The 18975-nt window shown below is 39.2% G+C and overlaps 1 protein-coding gene across 4 annotated transcripts in view; it reads left to right on the top strand.

The window, feature by feature from the left end:
* ALCAM (activated leukocyte cell adhesion molecule) overlaps positions 1 to 16864 on the top strand; it is a 153232-nt gene extending 136368 nt beyond the window's left edge. For 2 of the 4 annotated variants that reach the window (XM_077482460.1, XM_077482459.1), the window contains 3 exons: positions 6053 to 6136; positions 11910 to 12015; positions 15021 to 16864. In XM_077482460.1, coding sequence (XP_077338586.1) covers positions 6053 to 6136; positions 11910 to 11997 — 172 coding nt within the window. In that variant the 3' untranslated portion in view covers positions 11998 to 12015; positions 15021 to 16864. The remainder of the gene's footprint in view (positions 1 to 6052; positions 6137 to 11909; positions 12016 to 15020) is intronic. The other 2 variants (XM_077482462.1, XM_077482461.1) reach the window with 1 other exon arrangement.
* Positions 16865 to 18975: the final 2111 nt, after the last annotated feature.

The following is an 18975-nucleotide window of genomic DNA, read 5'->3' as shown; positions in this document are numbered from 1 at the left end:
CATGCCCAGAGAGGGTTAAGGCAGTGCTGGAAAATAATGGTGGCCACACAAAATATTGACACTTTGGCCCAATTTGGACATTTTCAATTAGGGGTGTACTCACTTTTTTGCCAGCGGTTTAGACATTAATAGCTATGTGTTGAGTTATTTTGAGGGACAGCAAATTTACATTTACATACAGTTATTCCAGCTGTACACTCACTACTTTACATTGTAGCAAAGTGTAATTTCTCCACTGTTCAATAATAACTTTGTGCAGCCTTGCTGAATACAGGTATTCGTATACCTGAGTCATTTGATTCATGCTTGCAAACTCTTGTTAAATCCTACGTTTTATGTTTTTTTTTTCCCCCTAAATAAAGTAAAAGTTAGCAATCACTCCAATTTTCCAATCACTATTGTTTAATAGATCAAGCCCAATATTGAAGGATTTTTCTTTCTTTTTACTTTAACGTGCTTTTTGCATTAAATATTTTTGATATATCTCAATTTTGAAATATCATCTCAAGTCAAGATTCAGATGACTTGTTACTATGTACTGTATGGTTTTAAAAAAACTGCCATCTAGAAGTACAAATTGATGCCTATGCAGTTTTCCTCTAGCCGTAGCAAATTTTAAAGCTGGCTGCATTGTGGTAAGCATTTTATTATCGCTCTTCATTTTATGCAACATAATTTGCCGTGTAAATGCAAATGCCACATACTGGCATCAGACACCACTTCAAATTTCGGTTTGAAAAAGCTCATGGGATACAAGGCATCTGAAATTTAACCACAGTGTCGTTATATACAGCTTCCTTTCTTGAAGCTATAAAATTTGAATTCCTCCTAGGAGACCTGCTGCCTTTTCTCTTTTCTTTAAAGTGCAGACATCACTGGCAAAGAAAACTTGTTTTCTCTAATATGTCTACTGTCAGGTCATCCATATTTTTTGTAGATGGGATATTTTTTTTTTAAATTGCATCTCTCTCCATTGTACATGACGGGTGTTGGTTGTGTGATGCTGTTATTTTAAAGCGGTATTAAACCCAAAACTGAAAATGTAATATATTGTAGCTTGGCAATGAAATCATTAGATGTGGTAGCTACATTCGTTTTCCCCTGGCGATCTGGCCAGTAACAAACCACCTGTATTATACAGATACCACTCTGGATGAATGAGTACAGAGGGCATATTTGGACAGCAATATTGTCAGTCTGGGGGAGGGAAGTGTTAGATGTATTAGCAGATTTAGCTATAGTAACACATTGAAGCCGAACTCCAGCGAACACATTAAAATCAGTTACAGCTGTTTTTTTCCTTTTGGGATAAAAATTTTACATAAATAAAATGTGATCATTTTAAGCACCCCTGTGAGTGTTAAATGGTCTGTCTCAGCCTTTCTATTAAAAATAACAGACTTACTGGCCAAATCACCATATGAAAATAGAAGAAAGAAAGCCTAAAAAGAATACTTATACAGCCATCACATCTAAGAATTGGTAAGCTACAGTATACTAAATGTTTTCTTTTAGGTTTATGGCCCCTTTCACACAAAGGGTCTGATCAGGTTCCCCAGTCAGTTTTCCAGGCACACCTGTTTGGACAGTCCATTCACTCCTATGGACCGGCGGTTGTAAGCAAACTTGTGTCAATTTACACCAGCCTATCCCTGGTCTGCTAAAAAAAAAAATGGAGGGGTTTCTATCCCCTTTAGTCTACGTGAATTGGATTGTCCGGCAGTCGGGTGTAAATGGATTCAGAGTGAGCTCTATCCATATCCACTCTATAGAAAGTGAGTGGATATGGACCTGTCATCTGCCCGCTCTACTCCAATCAGCAGGGGACAATTCCTCTGCTGATCAAAATGGAGTCCATCCTGTCTGAAAGGGGCTTAATTCTGCTTTAAGGTGCAACTTCCTATTCTGCAAAGACTAGAGCACTCCTGTGATCTGGTTAAGCCTTTCCTGCAGCACAAAGATGTTTTCATATAAGAGCTCATGAGACTGAAGCAGCAATTATTCCATATGCAAATCCAAATTTTGAAACCTCCTGTCACGAGTAATCTAGGCCAAAGGTTTATGCATCATCCAGTGGATCATTGTCATTGCTTAGAAACCGTTATAAATGAATACATTTGGGTCATTTTATTTAACATCATTTTAAAACTTCACAAATGTGTCAGTTTTCTGTACTGAGGCATTAATGTTGCATTTTGAGATGTGGAGGATATAGCTGAGCTATATTTTAGGGCATGGATAATTTTTGCATTACAAAAAATGTTACACATATGGTGCCCAGAAAAAAAAACTCTGGTGTGTATGTACAGTGTGTAAGTAGGTGCCTCCTATTATACAATTTTTTTAAGTTTTTCCCTTTCTTAATCTAAACTTTATGAATATGAGAGATACATAGTTAATTATTTCTAGCTGCTATGGCAGAAACCAGTTCCATATGATGTTGTTTGGTTAATATACACTCCTGCATACCGACAGACTTGTGGGCACTATTCTCAGCTCTGCAGCACATATTGCTCACCTCTTACATAATAGCACTCTGTTGGAAACCAAATGAATTCTCTTTGGAGGAAACAATTCCATGCCTGGAATGTATGATTTTTAGTATATACAGTATAGCATGCATATATTGGTCATACTATGGTCATACTATGGGATTAATACAATTTTCAAAATTACGGAAATGATGCACTTCACAACCCGCACATTTAACCCAAGGATACATTTTTTTTAAACATAACTTTTATTTCAGATCAGATTAAAGCTGTATCTTCTCAGTTTTATTGATACACCATTTGTGTTATTTTCTAAGAGTGGTAGTCCTCTATACATTTTTCTCCTCTAATCCATCATATTTTCTTCTATGAATTCCTTCAAATATTTTTAAAAGGATGGACTCCTAGCATTTCTTTCCATATTTTTCACAGTCTTTTTATTTCTCTTCAAACTTGATATTTTTTACTCTTCTAGATCTATCTAGACATATCTATGTATTTGTTTTTATCTTTATTTCTTATCCTTCTCTTATAATCTAGATATTCTATTCCACTGTTGCTCAATATACTATATGTCTTCATCTGAATCCATCATCAGAGAATTGATATTTCCTCCCTCCTCTTGATTGTGCCATACTTTCTTTTGTATAATTTCTCTCCCTATTATAAAACTGTTTCCAATAGAGAACTGCTGCTTCCAGCTAATATTCCAAACATTCTGTATGAACAAAAGAAAAAAAGCCTATTCCCCAAATTTTTGGACACTTAAAGCAATTTCATAATTTAGTGAAGGTGCATAGTGCTCACATCAAACACGGTGTGGCTGCTGCCCACTTGTTTTGCTTCTATTTTGGACCCATTTAATTTTATATAGATTGTCTACATTTTTGAAGGATAAGTTCACCTTGGTGAAAAAAAAGTAATAATAAATACACATCTTTTTGCAGGTACTTGCATTGCACTTGCATTTAGCAGATCTTGGGTACTATGCAGGGCTCTTGCAGACTGTCTGTAAGTTGTCTGCTCATACCTTGTGCAAGCAGACAGCTACACACTGGCAGGAAGCATCAATGAACTACCTAGAGCGCTCAAAAATGCCCTGGTAGTTCATTGAGAACTACAAGCTGACATCTGCAAAGGCTGTCGGTACTTGTAGTACTAATTTCCACAAAACTCTGGGAATGAATGACACGGCTGGGTGGGGCAGACAGCTACACACTGGCAGGAAGCATCAATGAACTACCTAGAGTGCTCAAAAATGCCCTGGTAGTTCATTGAGAACTACAAGCTGACATCTGCAAAGGCTGTCGGTACTTGTAGTACTAATTTCCACAAAACTCTGGGAATGAATGACACGGCTGGGTGGGGCAGACAGCTACACACTGGCAGGAAGCATCAATGAACTACCTAGAGCGCTCAAAAATGCCCTGATAGTTCATTGAGAACTACAAGCTGACATCTGCAAAGGCTGTCGGTACTTGTAGTACTCATTTCCACAAAACTCTGGGAATGAATGACACGGCTGGGTGGGTGGAGGCCCACACAGCCATAATTTCTTTAATTGTGACAGTGAGTGAGGAACAAGATCCCCCGCTTGCTGTCTCAGTGGGGGACCAGTGGAGTGTGGGGTCTGCTGCCAACAGTAACATGTTACACCCTGAATATCGGTGTAACATGTTACAAACTTATCCATTAAAGTGGTGTTTTACATCTGAATGTATGTGAGTGTCCGAAAATTGTGTTGTACATCTGAATGTATGTGAGTGTGTCAGAAAAAAAGCCTGTCAGAATGTTTCTGGCTGTTGCATCAGACTAAAACCTCTTGTGTACTGCAGCTGGAAAATGCTCAATACAGCATTTTTTTAAAGAAAAAAAATGTATCCCTTTGTTTAAAATGTGCATGTGCACAACTGCAAAAAATGCAAAAATCTAGTTCACCATCAGTATTTTGCAGGAATATGCATGAATACCTAAATAAATTTCAGAAAATACATCCAAGAATGCCGATTCTCAAACATCATATACTGGGTAAAAGGCTTAAGTCATCTAAAAATGGTTGAATTATCTCTCTGGTGCATGCAGCTTGAGCTATTCATCATTGAAGCTCCTTACAGGTCACAAATCTACTAAATGACATATAAGTATGGATGTCACACCACTTTCTCTAACTCAATCTTTCTAAAATTGAGCTTTTAATATTTCCTCTTCCCTGTGACTTTACCATTAAGATTAACGGCACAACCATTGGTCCCTCCACACATGCCAGGGTGCTGGGTGTAATCCTAGACTCTGACCTCTCCTTCAGCCCCCACATCCAATCACTGGCTAAATCTTGCCGCTTTAACCTCCGCAACATCTCCAGAATTTGTCCCTTTCTGACTAACGACCCCACAAAACAACTTATTCGCTCCTTGGTTATTTCCCGCCTCAACTACTGCAACTCTCTCAATGGCCTACCCTTACACGGGCTATCCCCCCTTCAGTCTATTGAATGAATGAGTGCTCCTGCTACACTTATATACCTCGCTAACTGATCCGTGACTGCTGCTCCTCTCTGCCAATCCCTTCACTGGCTTCCTCTACCCCACTGTATAAAATTCAAAATACCAACCACAACATACAAGGCCATCCACAACATAAACCCAGCTACGTCACCAACCTCATCTGCAGATATCACCCAAATAGTTTTCTCCACATCTCCCAAGACCTCCCACTCTCTAGCTCCCTTGTTACATCCTCCAAAGCTCACCTCCAGGACTTCTTTGGAGCCTCTCCCATCCTATAGAACTCCCTGCCCCAGTGTGTCTGGTCAGCCCCTGCTCTGTCCACTAGGAGATCCCTGAAAACCCATTTATTCAGGGAAGCATATCCCACACCCACCTAAGAAATGTACTCGAGCCACCCCCATGGGACCATCCCCTGCAGCTATTACTTTTCGTACTTCCTCCCTTTAGAATGTAAGCTCCACGAGCAGGATCCTCCTGTCCCTTCTGTATTGAACTATATTATAATTGTGCTGTCGCCCCTCTACATTGTAAAGCTCTGCACAAACTCTTGGTGCTATATAAATCCTGTATAATAATAGATCTCACCGGAAGCAGGAGGATGTCATCCTGCCTAGTTGCTCTCGAGCAAGGTGTATAGGAGTATACCAACTTTAATACCGTTATACAGTCTCTCTTAAAAAAAATGGTTTGCTCACATATACAGTATGCTGCAAACCAGTTATTTATAAAGAAGCAAAAATTGTTTATTTTATGCTAACATTACAGAGCACCAGTCTAAATGATAACCTGTAAATAAACTTCAATATTGCAGCTGTTGAAATTTAAAATTTCTGTATATATCAGTATATGGTATATGTATACCATATGTATATATCACAACTGGTTTTCTGTGTTTGCCTGTTACATGTCATACATTTTGTCAACATATGATGTAGTTTTAACTGTTAGTGCTGTAAATCTGGATTTAACGACTGTGTTTAAAGGCTGTTGAGATGCCTCTTCTTTACATAACACTAGGATCCTTGAGTTATTTAAATTGTTTTACACATGCAGAAGCAGGAGCAGCCGGCACATACAGGAGCAGCCGGCAGGAGAACATGGGTGGGACAGACTGAAAGAAGGAGCAGCGGACACGCTGTGAGTACTGGGGGCATCATTTGGAGTGCTGGGAGTTTTACTTGAAGTAACTTGGGAGTACTGGGAATAATACCTGAAGTAACTTGGGAGTAATATCTGAAGTGACTTTGGAGAACTGAGAGTAATACCTAAAGTAAGTTTGGCGTACTGGGAGTAACACTTTATGTAACTTGGGAGTAATACCTAAAGTAAGTTTGGCATCCTGGGAGTAACACTTTATGTAACTTTGGAGTACTGGGAGTAATACTGTAGTAACTTGAAGTGCTGAGTAGTGATTGGGAGTAGACTGACAAGCTGGGTACTAGGTAGCGACTTGGTGTTCTGGGAGTGTCTTGGAGCAACTTAAAGTAACTTGAAATATTGGTAGTAACTGAGTAATTTGAAACCACCTGGAACTGTAGCACAAGGAGTCACTTGGAGTAGTGTAGAGTACTTAGATTAACCATTTAATATCCCCATTAGAGTAGCGGGTAAAAATGTCCAACAGGATTTGTGATGCGACCCAGTGCACATCTTGCTCCATGTATGTGTTCCTTGATAAGCTAATCAAGGGCTGTGCGAGATATGATCAAATTGTTTCTCTGGAAGCTCAGATCCTGGATCTAGAAAATAAGGTGGCAACACTGCACAGCATCAACAGCCTGGCAAGGAGTTTGGACATTACCCAACAGATGCTGGCGGGGGCCAGTGTAGAGGAGGGTAGAGACTTGAAGGTAGGTAGCTGGATGACAGATAGGAGGGGTAGAGGGAAGAGTGCTAGGGAGGCTAGTCCTGAGTTGGTACACCCCAATAATTATGCCAAGTTGCATGATGTTGGGGATATCGGCTCAGGCATGGCAGTTCTGAAGAAGGCGCCCTCCCCTAGCTGCCAGGGAAATGACTGCTCCAGTAAGGAGGGGGGAAAGGATATAGGTAAGGTTAGGCAGCTATTAGTGGTTGAAAATAAGGAGAGATGATGGCGCTCTGGTGATCCTGGGCATCCAGTCCTTTGTAGCAGTGGAGAGATGGCACTGAAGGCAGTGTTTTGTAGAGAAGAAGCAGCTCTGGAGGGTCATAAAGGAAAGAGAAGGGTGCCTCTAAGTGCAGTGGTTAAAAGATTTATTACACAACCACTTACAGGACAGTAAGAGGTCATAGGCATATAATGATTAGTCCTCCTGCAGATCCCTGTAATCATCGTCTGGGGGAGAGAGAATGCCGTTCTGCAGCTGTCAGAGTCCCTACAGACGTGTATTATGGAAGAGGTGAAGATGCAATGAGGTGGCCCGGGTTCTGGAACCAAGCTGGAACTGCCGATGTAGCATCAGATGAAGGGGGCAGCAATGTGTTTCAAAGCATACATGGCTCTTTTGTGAGACCTCAGGTATTAGGGGTAGGGGAATCAATTATTAGGACAGATAGGGTAATCTGACACAAAGACCAGGATCGCCGAACGGTATTTCGTTTACTGGGCTGTCGGGTTCGATACATCGTGGAAGGGATGGACAGATTATTGGGTGGGTCTGGGGAGGACCCAGCTGTCATGGTACACATTGGTACCAATGATAAAGTAAGAGGCAGGTGGAGGGTCCTTGAAAAATGACTCCAGGGACTTAGTAGCTGAATTGAAGAGAAGGACCTAGGTGATATTCTCAGAGATATTGCCGGTACCTTGAGCCACACCAAAGAGGCAGCAGGTAAGTGAAATTAACAAGTGGCTAAGGAACTGGTGTAGGAAGGAGGGTTTTGGGTTCCTGGAGAACTGGGCTGACTTTTCAGTCACTTCCTGCCTCTTTAGTAGGGTTGGGCAGCTCCTTAATGGGGAGGGTGCAACTCTGTTGGGGGAAAAAAGCTTTTAAACTAGGTGTTGGAGGGGAGGGTTCAGAGGAAGTGATAGCTGTCAGTGAGCATATGACAGAGGGAATAGTGGAAGCACTAGTGATAATATATCAATAACATCTAATCCCGGGGATTAATGATTTACCAAATCAAAAACGAAGTCTGAGAAATCATATGGAGAAAATTGAATGCACCAGTACAAAACAGAGGGGAATGTTTACAAATGCCAGGAGCCTAGTCAATAGAATGGAGGAACTGGAGCTGCTATTACACGAGGAAGATGTGGACTTCATGGGAATAACAGAAAATTGGTTTGACAGCTTACATGACTGGCTGGCAAGCATCCAAGGGTATTTCTTGTATCGAAGGGACAGGGAGGGTAGAAGGGGGGGTGTGTCTATATATCAGGAATGATTTACGGGTAGAAGAGAATAATGACATCAGTGATGGGGCAGGGGGGATGTGGAGTCTGTATGGATGGAACTCCAATGGGTAAAAGTAAGTGGGAAATTACTAGTGGGGGTATGGTATAGGCCCCCTAACCTGAAGGAAGAGGTGGAGTTCTATCTTCTTTAACAGTTAAAAATGGCAGCAAGGAAGGGAAATGTCATTGTGATGGGGGACATCAACTATCGAAACATTGACTGAGCATTAGGGCCCGCTCACTCATTAAATGTCTTACAGGACAAATTCATGTCCTAATTGGTGGATTGCCCAAATAAAAATGGTGCATTGCTAGATTGATTAATTCTAAATGATACAGATAAGATTGCAGATGTGGAAATACGGGTCAACTTGAGAACTAGCGACCGCAGGATTAATACATTCAGCACAAAACATAGGAAAGGGAGGCACAAGGGGAGTACAAGAATACTAAATTTCAAAAGAGCCAAATTTTATAAACTGTGCTAAATTCCAAAGGATATTAAGTGGGACCAAATCCTTGAAACATTGAACATGGAGGAAAAACGGGAGTGCTTTAGGAACATATTAAATAAAAGTATCACTAGTGAATTCCAAGGGATAATAAATATAGAAGAACAAAGTTTAAAGCTGGGTGGGTGAACCAAAATGTAAAATGTAATTTTAAGGACAAAGCGGAGAGGTCACTGTCAGCATTCCAACACTACAAGGAATGCAATACAAAGTGTAAGAACGCAATCAGGGCGGCTAAAAAAACCCACGAGAGAGACAGTGGAAGGGTAAAAAAAAATCCCAAGAAATGTTTTAAATATATTAACAGTAAAGAAAGGGAGGTCGGAAAACATAGGCCCCATAAAGGACAAAGAAGGGAAGGTAACAGATGAGCAGGAGAAGGCAGCTGTACTAAATGCTGGAGTCCGGAAAGGATTATAGAAGCTTAACAGAAATAAATCACCAGGACAAGATGGCTTACACCCGAGAGTCCTTAATGAACACAGTTAGGTTATAGCCAGACCATAATATTTATGGACAGCATACATACCAGAGGGGTACCAACTGATTGGCAAAAAAAAACCACATGGTACCAATATTCAAAAAAGGGCAGAGATATATTTCTGGAAACTACAGGCCTGTCAGCTTAACATTGATAGTTTGTAAACTATTTGAGGGGTTGATAAGGGACCATATCCAAGAATTTTCTGATGAAAACCGTATCATTAGCATTAATCAGCATGGGTTTATGAAACAAATCTAACTAATGCCTAACCAGCCTATTAACATTCTACAAGGAAGTGAGCTGTCATCTGAGAAATCTGTAAGCTGAACGTTCACAGGACCCCTTCCTCACCCACGCACACATACAGCGTTTTGGAGATTAAGCCGAGGAGATTTCTAAGCCCTGGTCCGGTGAGGCAGCTATAGTAGGGCTCAGAACGGGAGCGTAGGTTACCAGGAGGGGGCGAGAGGAGGGGGTCCTGTGTAAGTTCACCTTACAGATTTTTCTGTAAAGGTGATCTTACCCATTAATCTACAAACTGAGGTTGTGGGTATAGACCAGGGATATGCAATTAGCAGGCCTCCAACTGTTGCAAAACTACAGGTCTCATCATGCCTCTGCTTCTGGGTGTCATGCTTGTGGCTTTCAGAGTCTTGCTACGCCTCATGGGACTTGTAATTCTGCAACAGCTGGAGGTCTGCTAATTGCATATCCCTGGTATAGACCATAGGGTTTGTTCTTGAATCGAAAACTGGCTACAGGGCGTGTTCAAAGGGTAGTGATAAATAACTTGTATTTAAAATGGTCTAGAGTGGGGTACCCCAAGGCTCTGTCCTGGGACCAATTCTGTTTAATTTATTTATAAATGATATAGAGGATAGGATAATTAGCTTGATTTCAGTGTTTGCTGACGACACAACTTTGCAAGAGGACCTGAATAAATTAATGGAGTGGGCTACTAGATGGCAAATTAAGTTTAATATTGGTAAATGTAAGGTAATGAACTTTACTATCATTGAAAGTGAAAGTAAAAGAAAATCCCCAAAGTTTGGGTTGTCCCCAGAAAAGTAATATGGGGGAAATGTTCCATTGGGAACACTAGTTCTAGAGAGCTGACGGTTCCCAAGGAATTCCCTTAATTTGCAGGGATTTCCTCTCACTTCCTGTTTGGTTTTGAGACAGGAAGTGAAGGGAAATGTCCGCAATGGGACAGATATGGTGGGGAAAAAAATCTGACATGGGTCATAGCCTTCCCTTACTCTATACAAAATACATTTTCCCAAAAATAGAGCTTTCTTTTAGTGGTATTTGATTACCTCTGCAGTTTTTATTTTTCCTGCTATAAACAAAAAAAGACAGACAATTTTGAAAAACAAAAAAAAATATTTTTTCTTTATGCTATAAAACATATCCAATAAAAACATGTAAAAAATCAAATTTATTCATCCGTTTAGGCCAATATGTATTCTGCTACATATTTTTGATAAAAAAAATCCCAATATGCGTATATTGATTGGTTTGTGCAAAAGTTATATTGTCTACAAACTAGGGAATATTTTTGTGAAATTATTTTTTATTTTTACTAGTAATGGCAGCAAACAGCGATTTTTTTTTTTTTTTTTTGTGACAAATCTAATACCTAATCTGATACCTAACTGACACTTTTTGGGGACCAGTGACATTATTACAGTGATCAGTGAAAAATAACATGCACTGTAACTATACTAATGACACTGGCAGAGAAGGAGTTAACATCAGGGGCGATCACAGGTTTAAGTGTGCTCCAAGGGAGTGCTTTCCAAGTGTGGGAGGAATGCTGTGACTGGAGGAATACAGAGATCCATGTTTCTGCTTAGAAATCTCCATCTATTAGATCTCCATCTTCCTTACTCACAGAACGGCGCCATTCTGCCTCTCCTGACGCTGATTGGCTTCTGCTGTGTCCAATCACAGCGGGATCAGGTCGCCTGCGGCACGCGGGTGCACCGGACCCACTGCACAAAATCACGTACCGCGCAAGAGGGCCACCCTGCCACAGTATATCTGCGTAAGGGCAGTCCTTAAGTTGTTAAGCTGCATAGGGGTTTTTCACAGGGTGGTAAGGATGTCGAAATCGGTGGTGTAGGCAGGAATTTATAAAAGACTCTTAGGGAAAACAATATTCAGGGATATGGGAAATTGTTTTCTGCACACACACGCAAACACATGCACACACACACCAACTGGATGGACTGTTGTCTTTATTCAACCTTTCCAATTATGTAACTATGTAAACTCAGACTTTTCCATGAGCTGCTGACTATCAGACTGTTCCCAAACTGGCTATGGTGTTATTTTGCCATTGATGCACATAAAGTAGGTATCATTATTTTAAGTTGCACCCAAACATCCTAAATAGCTTTAAGAAAATATAGAAATTACTATTCAATTCAGAGGTTTGAGTGTCATGAGTGTCACCAAAACTTTATTTTGTTGCAGCATTTGCATGCTATAGTATACAGTAGTTATCTTATCATGATTTTCCTTGTTTTATAGCTCAACGTCAAAACATGTAGGGAAAGAACTTGGTAACACAGAAGAAAACAAAAAACTAGAAGAAAACAATCATAAATCAGAAGCATAAAAACTGAAATTACTCAAGGTAAGTTTAAATCATGCAACTATAGCAGTCCATACATAAGTCTTTTTTTCGCCCAAAAATTACTTGATTCCCCCATCCACACACTCAATGTGAATGGGGGAATCTTCCCTGCTGAGACATTCTATTCTGACAACAGGGAGACTTCCTTGCCATCAGAATACATTGATCACCACTCCCGCTTTAGCCGGAGGCCCTGTTCGAGTGGTAAAAATCTGATACGGCAGTTGTATAGAAGTTGATTGGTAGACCCTTCTGAACTGGCTGAATTTCAATCACTACTTAGAAGCAATTCTTCAGTTTAACAAGCATGGCAGCTGTAATTAGAGATCTTAATATAGCTATAAGCAATAGCAGTTTTACAGGCACAACCTGACCATGCAAAGAACTTTGTTCTGTTTCAATAGTTTTAATTAAATGTTTTCTTTCAAATAAATAAGTAAAATAAAAAATACAGCGGCAATAATAGCCTTGCTAATGTTACAGACACAGCAACATAGATATACATAAGGCACCAAATAACAGGGTTGGACTGCCCAATATTTCAGTTAGGAGTCCAGGTAGTTGATGTAGTCTGGCGCACACCAGCTCCATAATGTGAGAGGGCTCTGTTCAGGGAAAAAGGCATTGCTGTTCCGATTAGGAATTGAAAGCCCATAAAACCTAGGGCACCATTAATACTTAACATCTGTGGGGAGCTCTCTATAACAGTGATACCCCTAACTTATAAGAGGTAACATCCTAGAGCTAGTTCCAAACATCTGTTCAACCAGGTATCGGGGTCTAGGAACCCCTCAACTAGTACCAAAATTACCATATAAAAAATAAATAAAAGAAAGGAAAGAAACTGAAAAGAATACTATAGTCAAAAAAATGTAAGACAAGAGGAGGATGGAAAGAAAAAATAGTAGGTCTAAGAAGAAAAAGAAAAGTGGTTCCGACCGGGGGTCAGACTCTCTCAAGCCTGGGAGTCAACTCTGTGCGTCTGGTACCAGCAAATTTTTTCAAACCGCAAGACACTTGCAATCTTTTTGTTCAGCATGATCCAAGTAAGTTTACGCTTCAAGGCAAAATCCATAACCGGACTTTTCCATGCAGATGCAACAGCGATTTTGGTTGCTAAAGACATAAAGTAAATTAAAGTTTGTGTGTGTCAACCGGTATATCCATCAAAGCTATGCCCGCATCTTTAGTAATATTTACCATAGCAACCGAGTAAATAAGAGTGTAGCCTCATCCAGAATCGGCTGAACTTTAGGACAAGTCCACCATATGTGCAAAGTTGTGCGCATCTGACCACAACCCCTAAAGCAGGAAGCCGAGGAACCCGGGTACATCTTCAAATGGGCTTCGATCTTCAATCAGAGCACTGTTTAATACACCTTTGTGGATACAGGTACTCCAGGAACACCAGTCCTCTGCCCCAGGGGCCATGCCCAGATCACTCTACCATGCCACCTGATAAGAAAGTTTCCCAGATGGAGTGATGAAGAGTTTGCATAGAATAGAAACGCACCCCCTCAATGGGGTCTCTTGCATACATCTGTTTTAGAATAGAGTGCATACTGATAAGTCAGGACTATGTTTCTGCAATGTGTTTAGGAAATTACAAATTTGCTGCAAATGAAAGCAAAGAGCTTTCTTATGAGATATTTATACATGCATGTGCAGACCACCAGAGGATGCATGATTATATCCGTAAAGGAGGGGAAGGAGAGAGCTGTAAAACACCTTGGAGAACAACAGTAGTGGTTGGCTGTAACAGCCTTGATAACTCTTTTTCCTGAAATTCATTGGCCAAGTCAATTTGTGGATCCACAAATGTGGATATATTGTAGCCAGATGAGCGTTCTCTTGTGTGTATGGGTAAGCACAGGTTTTATTTTCTCTTTGCCCCCAGCTTTCTCCATGCTGTCCCCACCATGTTAATATAAATACATAACAAATTAGGAGCATGCATGCATACTACATCTGTAAGGAGTTCCAGACAGTGTTTATAGACCTCCCCACTATTGTAAACTACAGCTCCTACTACTCTGCCTGAAATGTAAAACTAGTACATATGCAATATGCTGCCCTAAAAGGTTTGGGGCCTCCAGGTTGCAGGCTCTAGTATGCCTACATTAGCATTTAGGGGAGCACACTGTGCATGTGCATGCTTTAAGATCTGGGCAGAGAAGCAGGAGCTGTGGTGTATAGTAGTAATGATTCCTGTAATTATTTTGTGGGCCTGGGCAGGGGCAGGCAGCATGTCTGCAACTAAGGTGTGGTTTCTCTATGTAGGGAGGCTAAAGGCTTAAGGAACAGTGGAACTGCATGTACACATTTAAGCATTTCAGTTCTCAGACTTCTTTTAAAAAACCCAAGGCACCCTTCACCATCCCTCTTTTAAAGTATCTCTGCCTTGATCTCAGTCTTTGGGTACTAAAGCCCAAATGGCTAAAGGGCGTGTCATCTGTGTTATATTGGGTTAGATAGCTCACTCTCACTTTACCTTCAGAAGACATCTAGGAAGCTCAGGGGATACTGCTCGCACTTTCATTTTGTAAAACATCCTTTCTTTGGTTACTAAAATATGTAGTCAACGATGTGTCTGTTCATTTTGAAATTTGATTATTTTTCAATAAAAATATTGAAATATAAAATTTGTAGTCAATATGTTGATATATGAGGATTCTTCAAAAAGTTTATGCACTTTTTTTATTGGGAATTTTGAAAATAAATTGCATCACTCATACTCAAGTACAGGGTCATCCGGCTTGCCAGACTAGTCACATGACAATCAATGACTACTCCTCCCACCCTGAACGTTTTCAATGAAAATATAAGTGCGGAAATTTTTTGAAGACCCCTCATACATGAAATAACAGCACAGAGGGACAAGAAAAAAAAATTCTTTTGCACTCTATTTTTTTTTCTTTTGTTTTGTTTTGTTTTTTGTTGGTGGCACCATTTTCATTGCAAAATATTTATCCACTGGTATTTTTCCATTTTTTTTTTTTTTTCAGGGAAACCATGATGAACAGTTTGAAGCATGACTATGGATTGTAATTAATGGAAATGTATAATGAAGCTGCAAATGTTCATGGTCAAAGTATTAAAAGTTTGTACCAAGTTGTCACAGGATAATGACAAAAACTGCAAAGAATCAACACAAAAACTGTTCCAACAGCCATGATGATAGCTTACCATGTTGTGTTCTTTTTTTTTTTTTATGTAAATGTCTGCACTGAACATTTTTGTTTGCCTTTTATGTAAATTTTTTTACGTAGCTATTTTTATACACTGTAAGGCTTTGTTCTGGGAGTTGCTGTTAATCAGATGTATAACGTATTGTTATTATTTTTATGACACTGTTTGATGCACAGGTACATTTTGACTTGATTGCTATCGGTAAAATGTCAGAGGCGATACACTTTAACAGTGTAACAGTTTCTTTGGGGTTTTCTTTCTGTATTCTTTTAGGTCATTTCCATTCACATACATTATAGGTATTTACTTTCAGTTTACTGAGAACTAGAACAGGGTGTGTAAGCACTTGCTGGTTCCCAGTGGATAAGGTCGATATTTTACCGATAGCATTATAGACAGAAATTATGTTCACACAATTAATCTTAAAGTAACTGCAATCCTGTTTTTATTTAGTCCACTGCCTTACAAATATCACAGTTTTGGGGAAAATTTTATATTGCAACAATATGGTTCCCCAATTGTCCGTCGAAAGAGTACGTTTTACTCTTGTCGAAGAAGGTTAATATTGAAGGACCCATGTAACTTATAAATAGTACTCTTGTCATGCTGTGTTTATCATTTTGATTACATATTTAATTGGTTCTTTTCTTTATGACTTGTTTATATTTTCAGGGTAAATTAAATGGATGCCATTGTCCTTGTTGCATAGGCTAAGCTTTAAATGTCATTTTCTCACTTTCTGTGTAATGGGATCTGTACATCTCCAGCAGATTCGCTTTTTTGCACCTTTTTTATCACTGATACAATGCCCACATTTTGGTCTTGAGGCAGTTTTAATTATCATTATTATTATCCATAAAATTATGAATTAGATGATACAAGTGTAGCAGATGTTACACAAAGAAGTGCTTCAATTGTTTTGATTTCATATTTTGCAAACTGGATAGCTGCTGTAAAGACAGTAGCATTAAGCAGCTTGTTTAATGTACAAAGAAAACTGCAAGGATCAGTCCATCGGCAGCTTAATGCTGTAGTCTTTAACTATTTTAATTGTTGGGGCATCTGCTTCGCAGTGCGTTGCAGAATCAGAAAGGGGCTCATTTGCTTTATGGTTTTAGTTGCATTAACCACTACAGATTATGGATGCACCTTCGTATGATCTTGTGTTAACTGGTACATAATTTATCAGCCAATATCTAAACCAATAAAATGTTTTTGTTTTTTTTTTGTTAAATTTGTAACTTTATAAAGAAAATATGTGGACTGTTCAATCCGTGTAAACATGGTATTGTAAACAGACAGCAATTAATGCATTGGATATTACAAGATGTATTTCATCCTCTGTAAAGCTGAAACATGTTTCAGAGACTGTACATAAAGTGTATTTACTAAAAAAATGTGTACAAGGGTCAGAGTTGAATGATTATCATATGATGTAGATTTAAAAAAAAAAAACTCTAATAATTTTGTCTATTTAACTGTGTTTTAATTTACTTTTTGCTCAGATATTTATTCAGTTTCAAGCAAATTACAGGTTACTTCCATGAGTAAAAGACATTTATTTGAGGTTTGGTACTACTGGGTTAAATTATGAATTAACTGCTTTTGTCCAGCTGGCAACTTTAGTTAATAAAAAAAAAATCATGTTCAGATTCTTTCACATGGGCATTTGAGTTTAATTTGAGATCAGCCAGTGTACCCCCAGGATAAAATTAAAAAAATGTATTTCACAGCTCTTTTCAGAGGCACACCACAATGTCTATGTACATAAGAGATTTTAACTCCTGCTACTGCTTTCACCCTAATGTAAAATGCATTGAGAATTCAGCTGCATAAAGGGACACCATCATGATATCATTGTGAGGGAGACACCCTTATATACTGTGGTAAGGGAGAGATGTCCTTTAGGTACATATGTGCCAAGACTATGGGTATTGAAAAGAAAAAAACAAGTAAATGTGCTTTAACCTTTTGACCGCCGGAAGATTTCCCCCCTTCATGAGCAGGCCATTTTTTTGCTATTTAGCACTGCACTACTTTAACTGGTAATGCAACACTACCAAAACAAAAATGTATATCAACGTCTAGGGCAATCAAGGGGTTAAATGTGTGCCTAACTATATGTGTAAAGTGTGCTGTATTTACTAATAGATCTCTGCTTTGCATGGATGAGAAACAGAGAGATTGTGCTTTCTGCACAGAGCTCTGTGTTGATTGTCAACACAGAGCTCTGGGCTATGTACACAGACAATCAGCAGGTCCCAGCCATGAAACTTTTGCCAGAACTTGCTGACAGACTCCCACTGTGTATGATCACAGCGGGTGCCAGCCAGGGGGAAGCGAATGCATGTGTCCTAAACCTGGAAGTCGGCAACGGTTGGGTGGAAAGTGGTTAAAACGAGCTTTCATTGACCTCTCTAGCTGCTTTTAATGTAAAGTAATTCATTTTCAGAAAAAAATAATAAATACTTTGAAGTCAAGTTTCACTCAGTTTCTAACTTAAAAACACATGATATGTGTTTAGATTAGATGGCTAATGGACTGCTGCAAGATTTTGCTGCAATAGAAAGTATTAGGAAAATGTCCAGATTTTGGTGCCTTTATTGTGCACTTTGTAGATTATTTTCTCCGTAATGCCTAAGGCAACAGTCATAAATGGGTTTTGTTTTAACGTGTTTTTATTACTTGCTTCAGATTGTGCAAATACTTTAGTGTGCATAATCTTGTGGGGGACAGAACTACAAACAAACTATCAGTGTCTCTAAAAGACCTCTGAAATGCACATTTTCAGTTTATTCACTACCCACTTAGTTCCTGACAACTATAATATGAATTTTAATGGTATGGTAAAGAGGTTGATATAACAAGTGATAAAAAAAACTGGTGTGAAGTTAGATAACTATGGCTGATTCAGTACCAGGGTCACTAATCATTATCATGTGCCTTTAGTGAAGTGTCTAGAAGCATGTACAAATGAACAGTGCTCAGAAAAATGGGAAGGAAAGAGAAGTCATTTTCAGTGTTTTAAAGAAAGTATGCCTGACATCCCTTTTAGATATGTATATACCCTGTTCATAAATGGCTAAGCTGGATCTGGGCAAGGCAAGGGCACATAATTATCTAAAGGGGTGCTGGGGGTGCTTTCTTTGATAAACAACTTTATACAAAAATCTCTGCACCTGGCTTATTTAGGGAATTTAAGAATATTTTATCTGGGAGGACCACTGATGACACCAGAGCGGCTTTTAAAGAATGGCAAAAGAGGGGAAAGGGTGAAAGATTTATATATGCAAACTTGATTCTCCTGGATATATTAAAAGGTATTTTTTTAAGTGCATGTATTTATGTATTTTTTTTAACAAATAGTTTTTTAGCATAGCTCATTGTGAATAAATAGTTGTCGCAATACATTTATTTACAATCCATTGCTAGTTATTTTTATAGTTTTGGTGTGTGTTCCAATCATAGCAGAGCGCTATGGGACTTTGAAGTAAAAAAAGAAAAATCTGTAGGCAAGGTTGGAAGTATCTGAATAAAGTTAATTATGAAAGCAGGGAAACACTTAATACATTTGCACAACCAGTGCAAATTGTGTTAGACATGATGCATAGTTGCAGAAGAGCTGATCTACTGTATATGAGTAATATACAGTAGATCAGTTCTTTTTGAACTATGAATCATGCTTCTCTGGTGCTTCTTCTAGTGAGGTGCACAAGCAAGTATCCAAAAACTAGCCTCATTGATTGTTTTGTAGAGTTCCTGCCAGCGGTG

The sequence above is a fragment of the Lithobates pipiens genome, unplaced genomic scaffold (assembly GCF_037356315.1).
Source record: "Lithobates pipiens isolate NorthernLeopardFrog02 unplaced genomic scaffold, aLitPip1_a1.2 Scaffold_16, whole genome shotgun sequence".
Lineage (NCBI taxonomy): Eukaryota > Metazoa > Chordata > Amphibia > Anura > Ranidae > Lithobates > Lithobates pipiens.
This window is presented reverse-complemented; position numbering and strand designations above follow the sequence as displayed.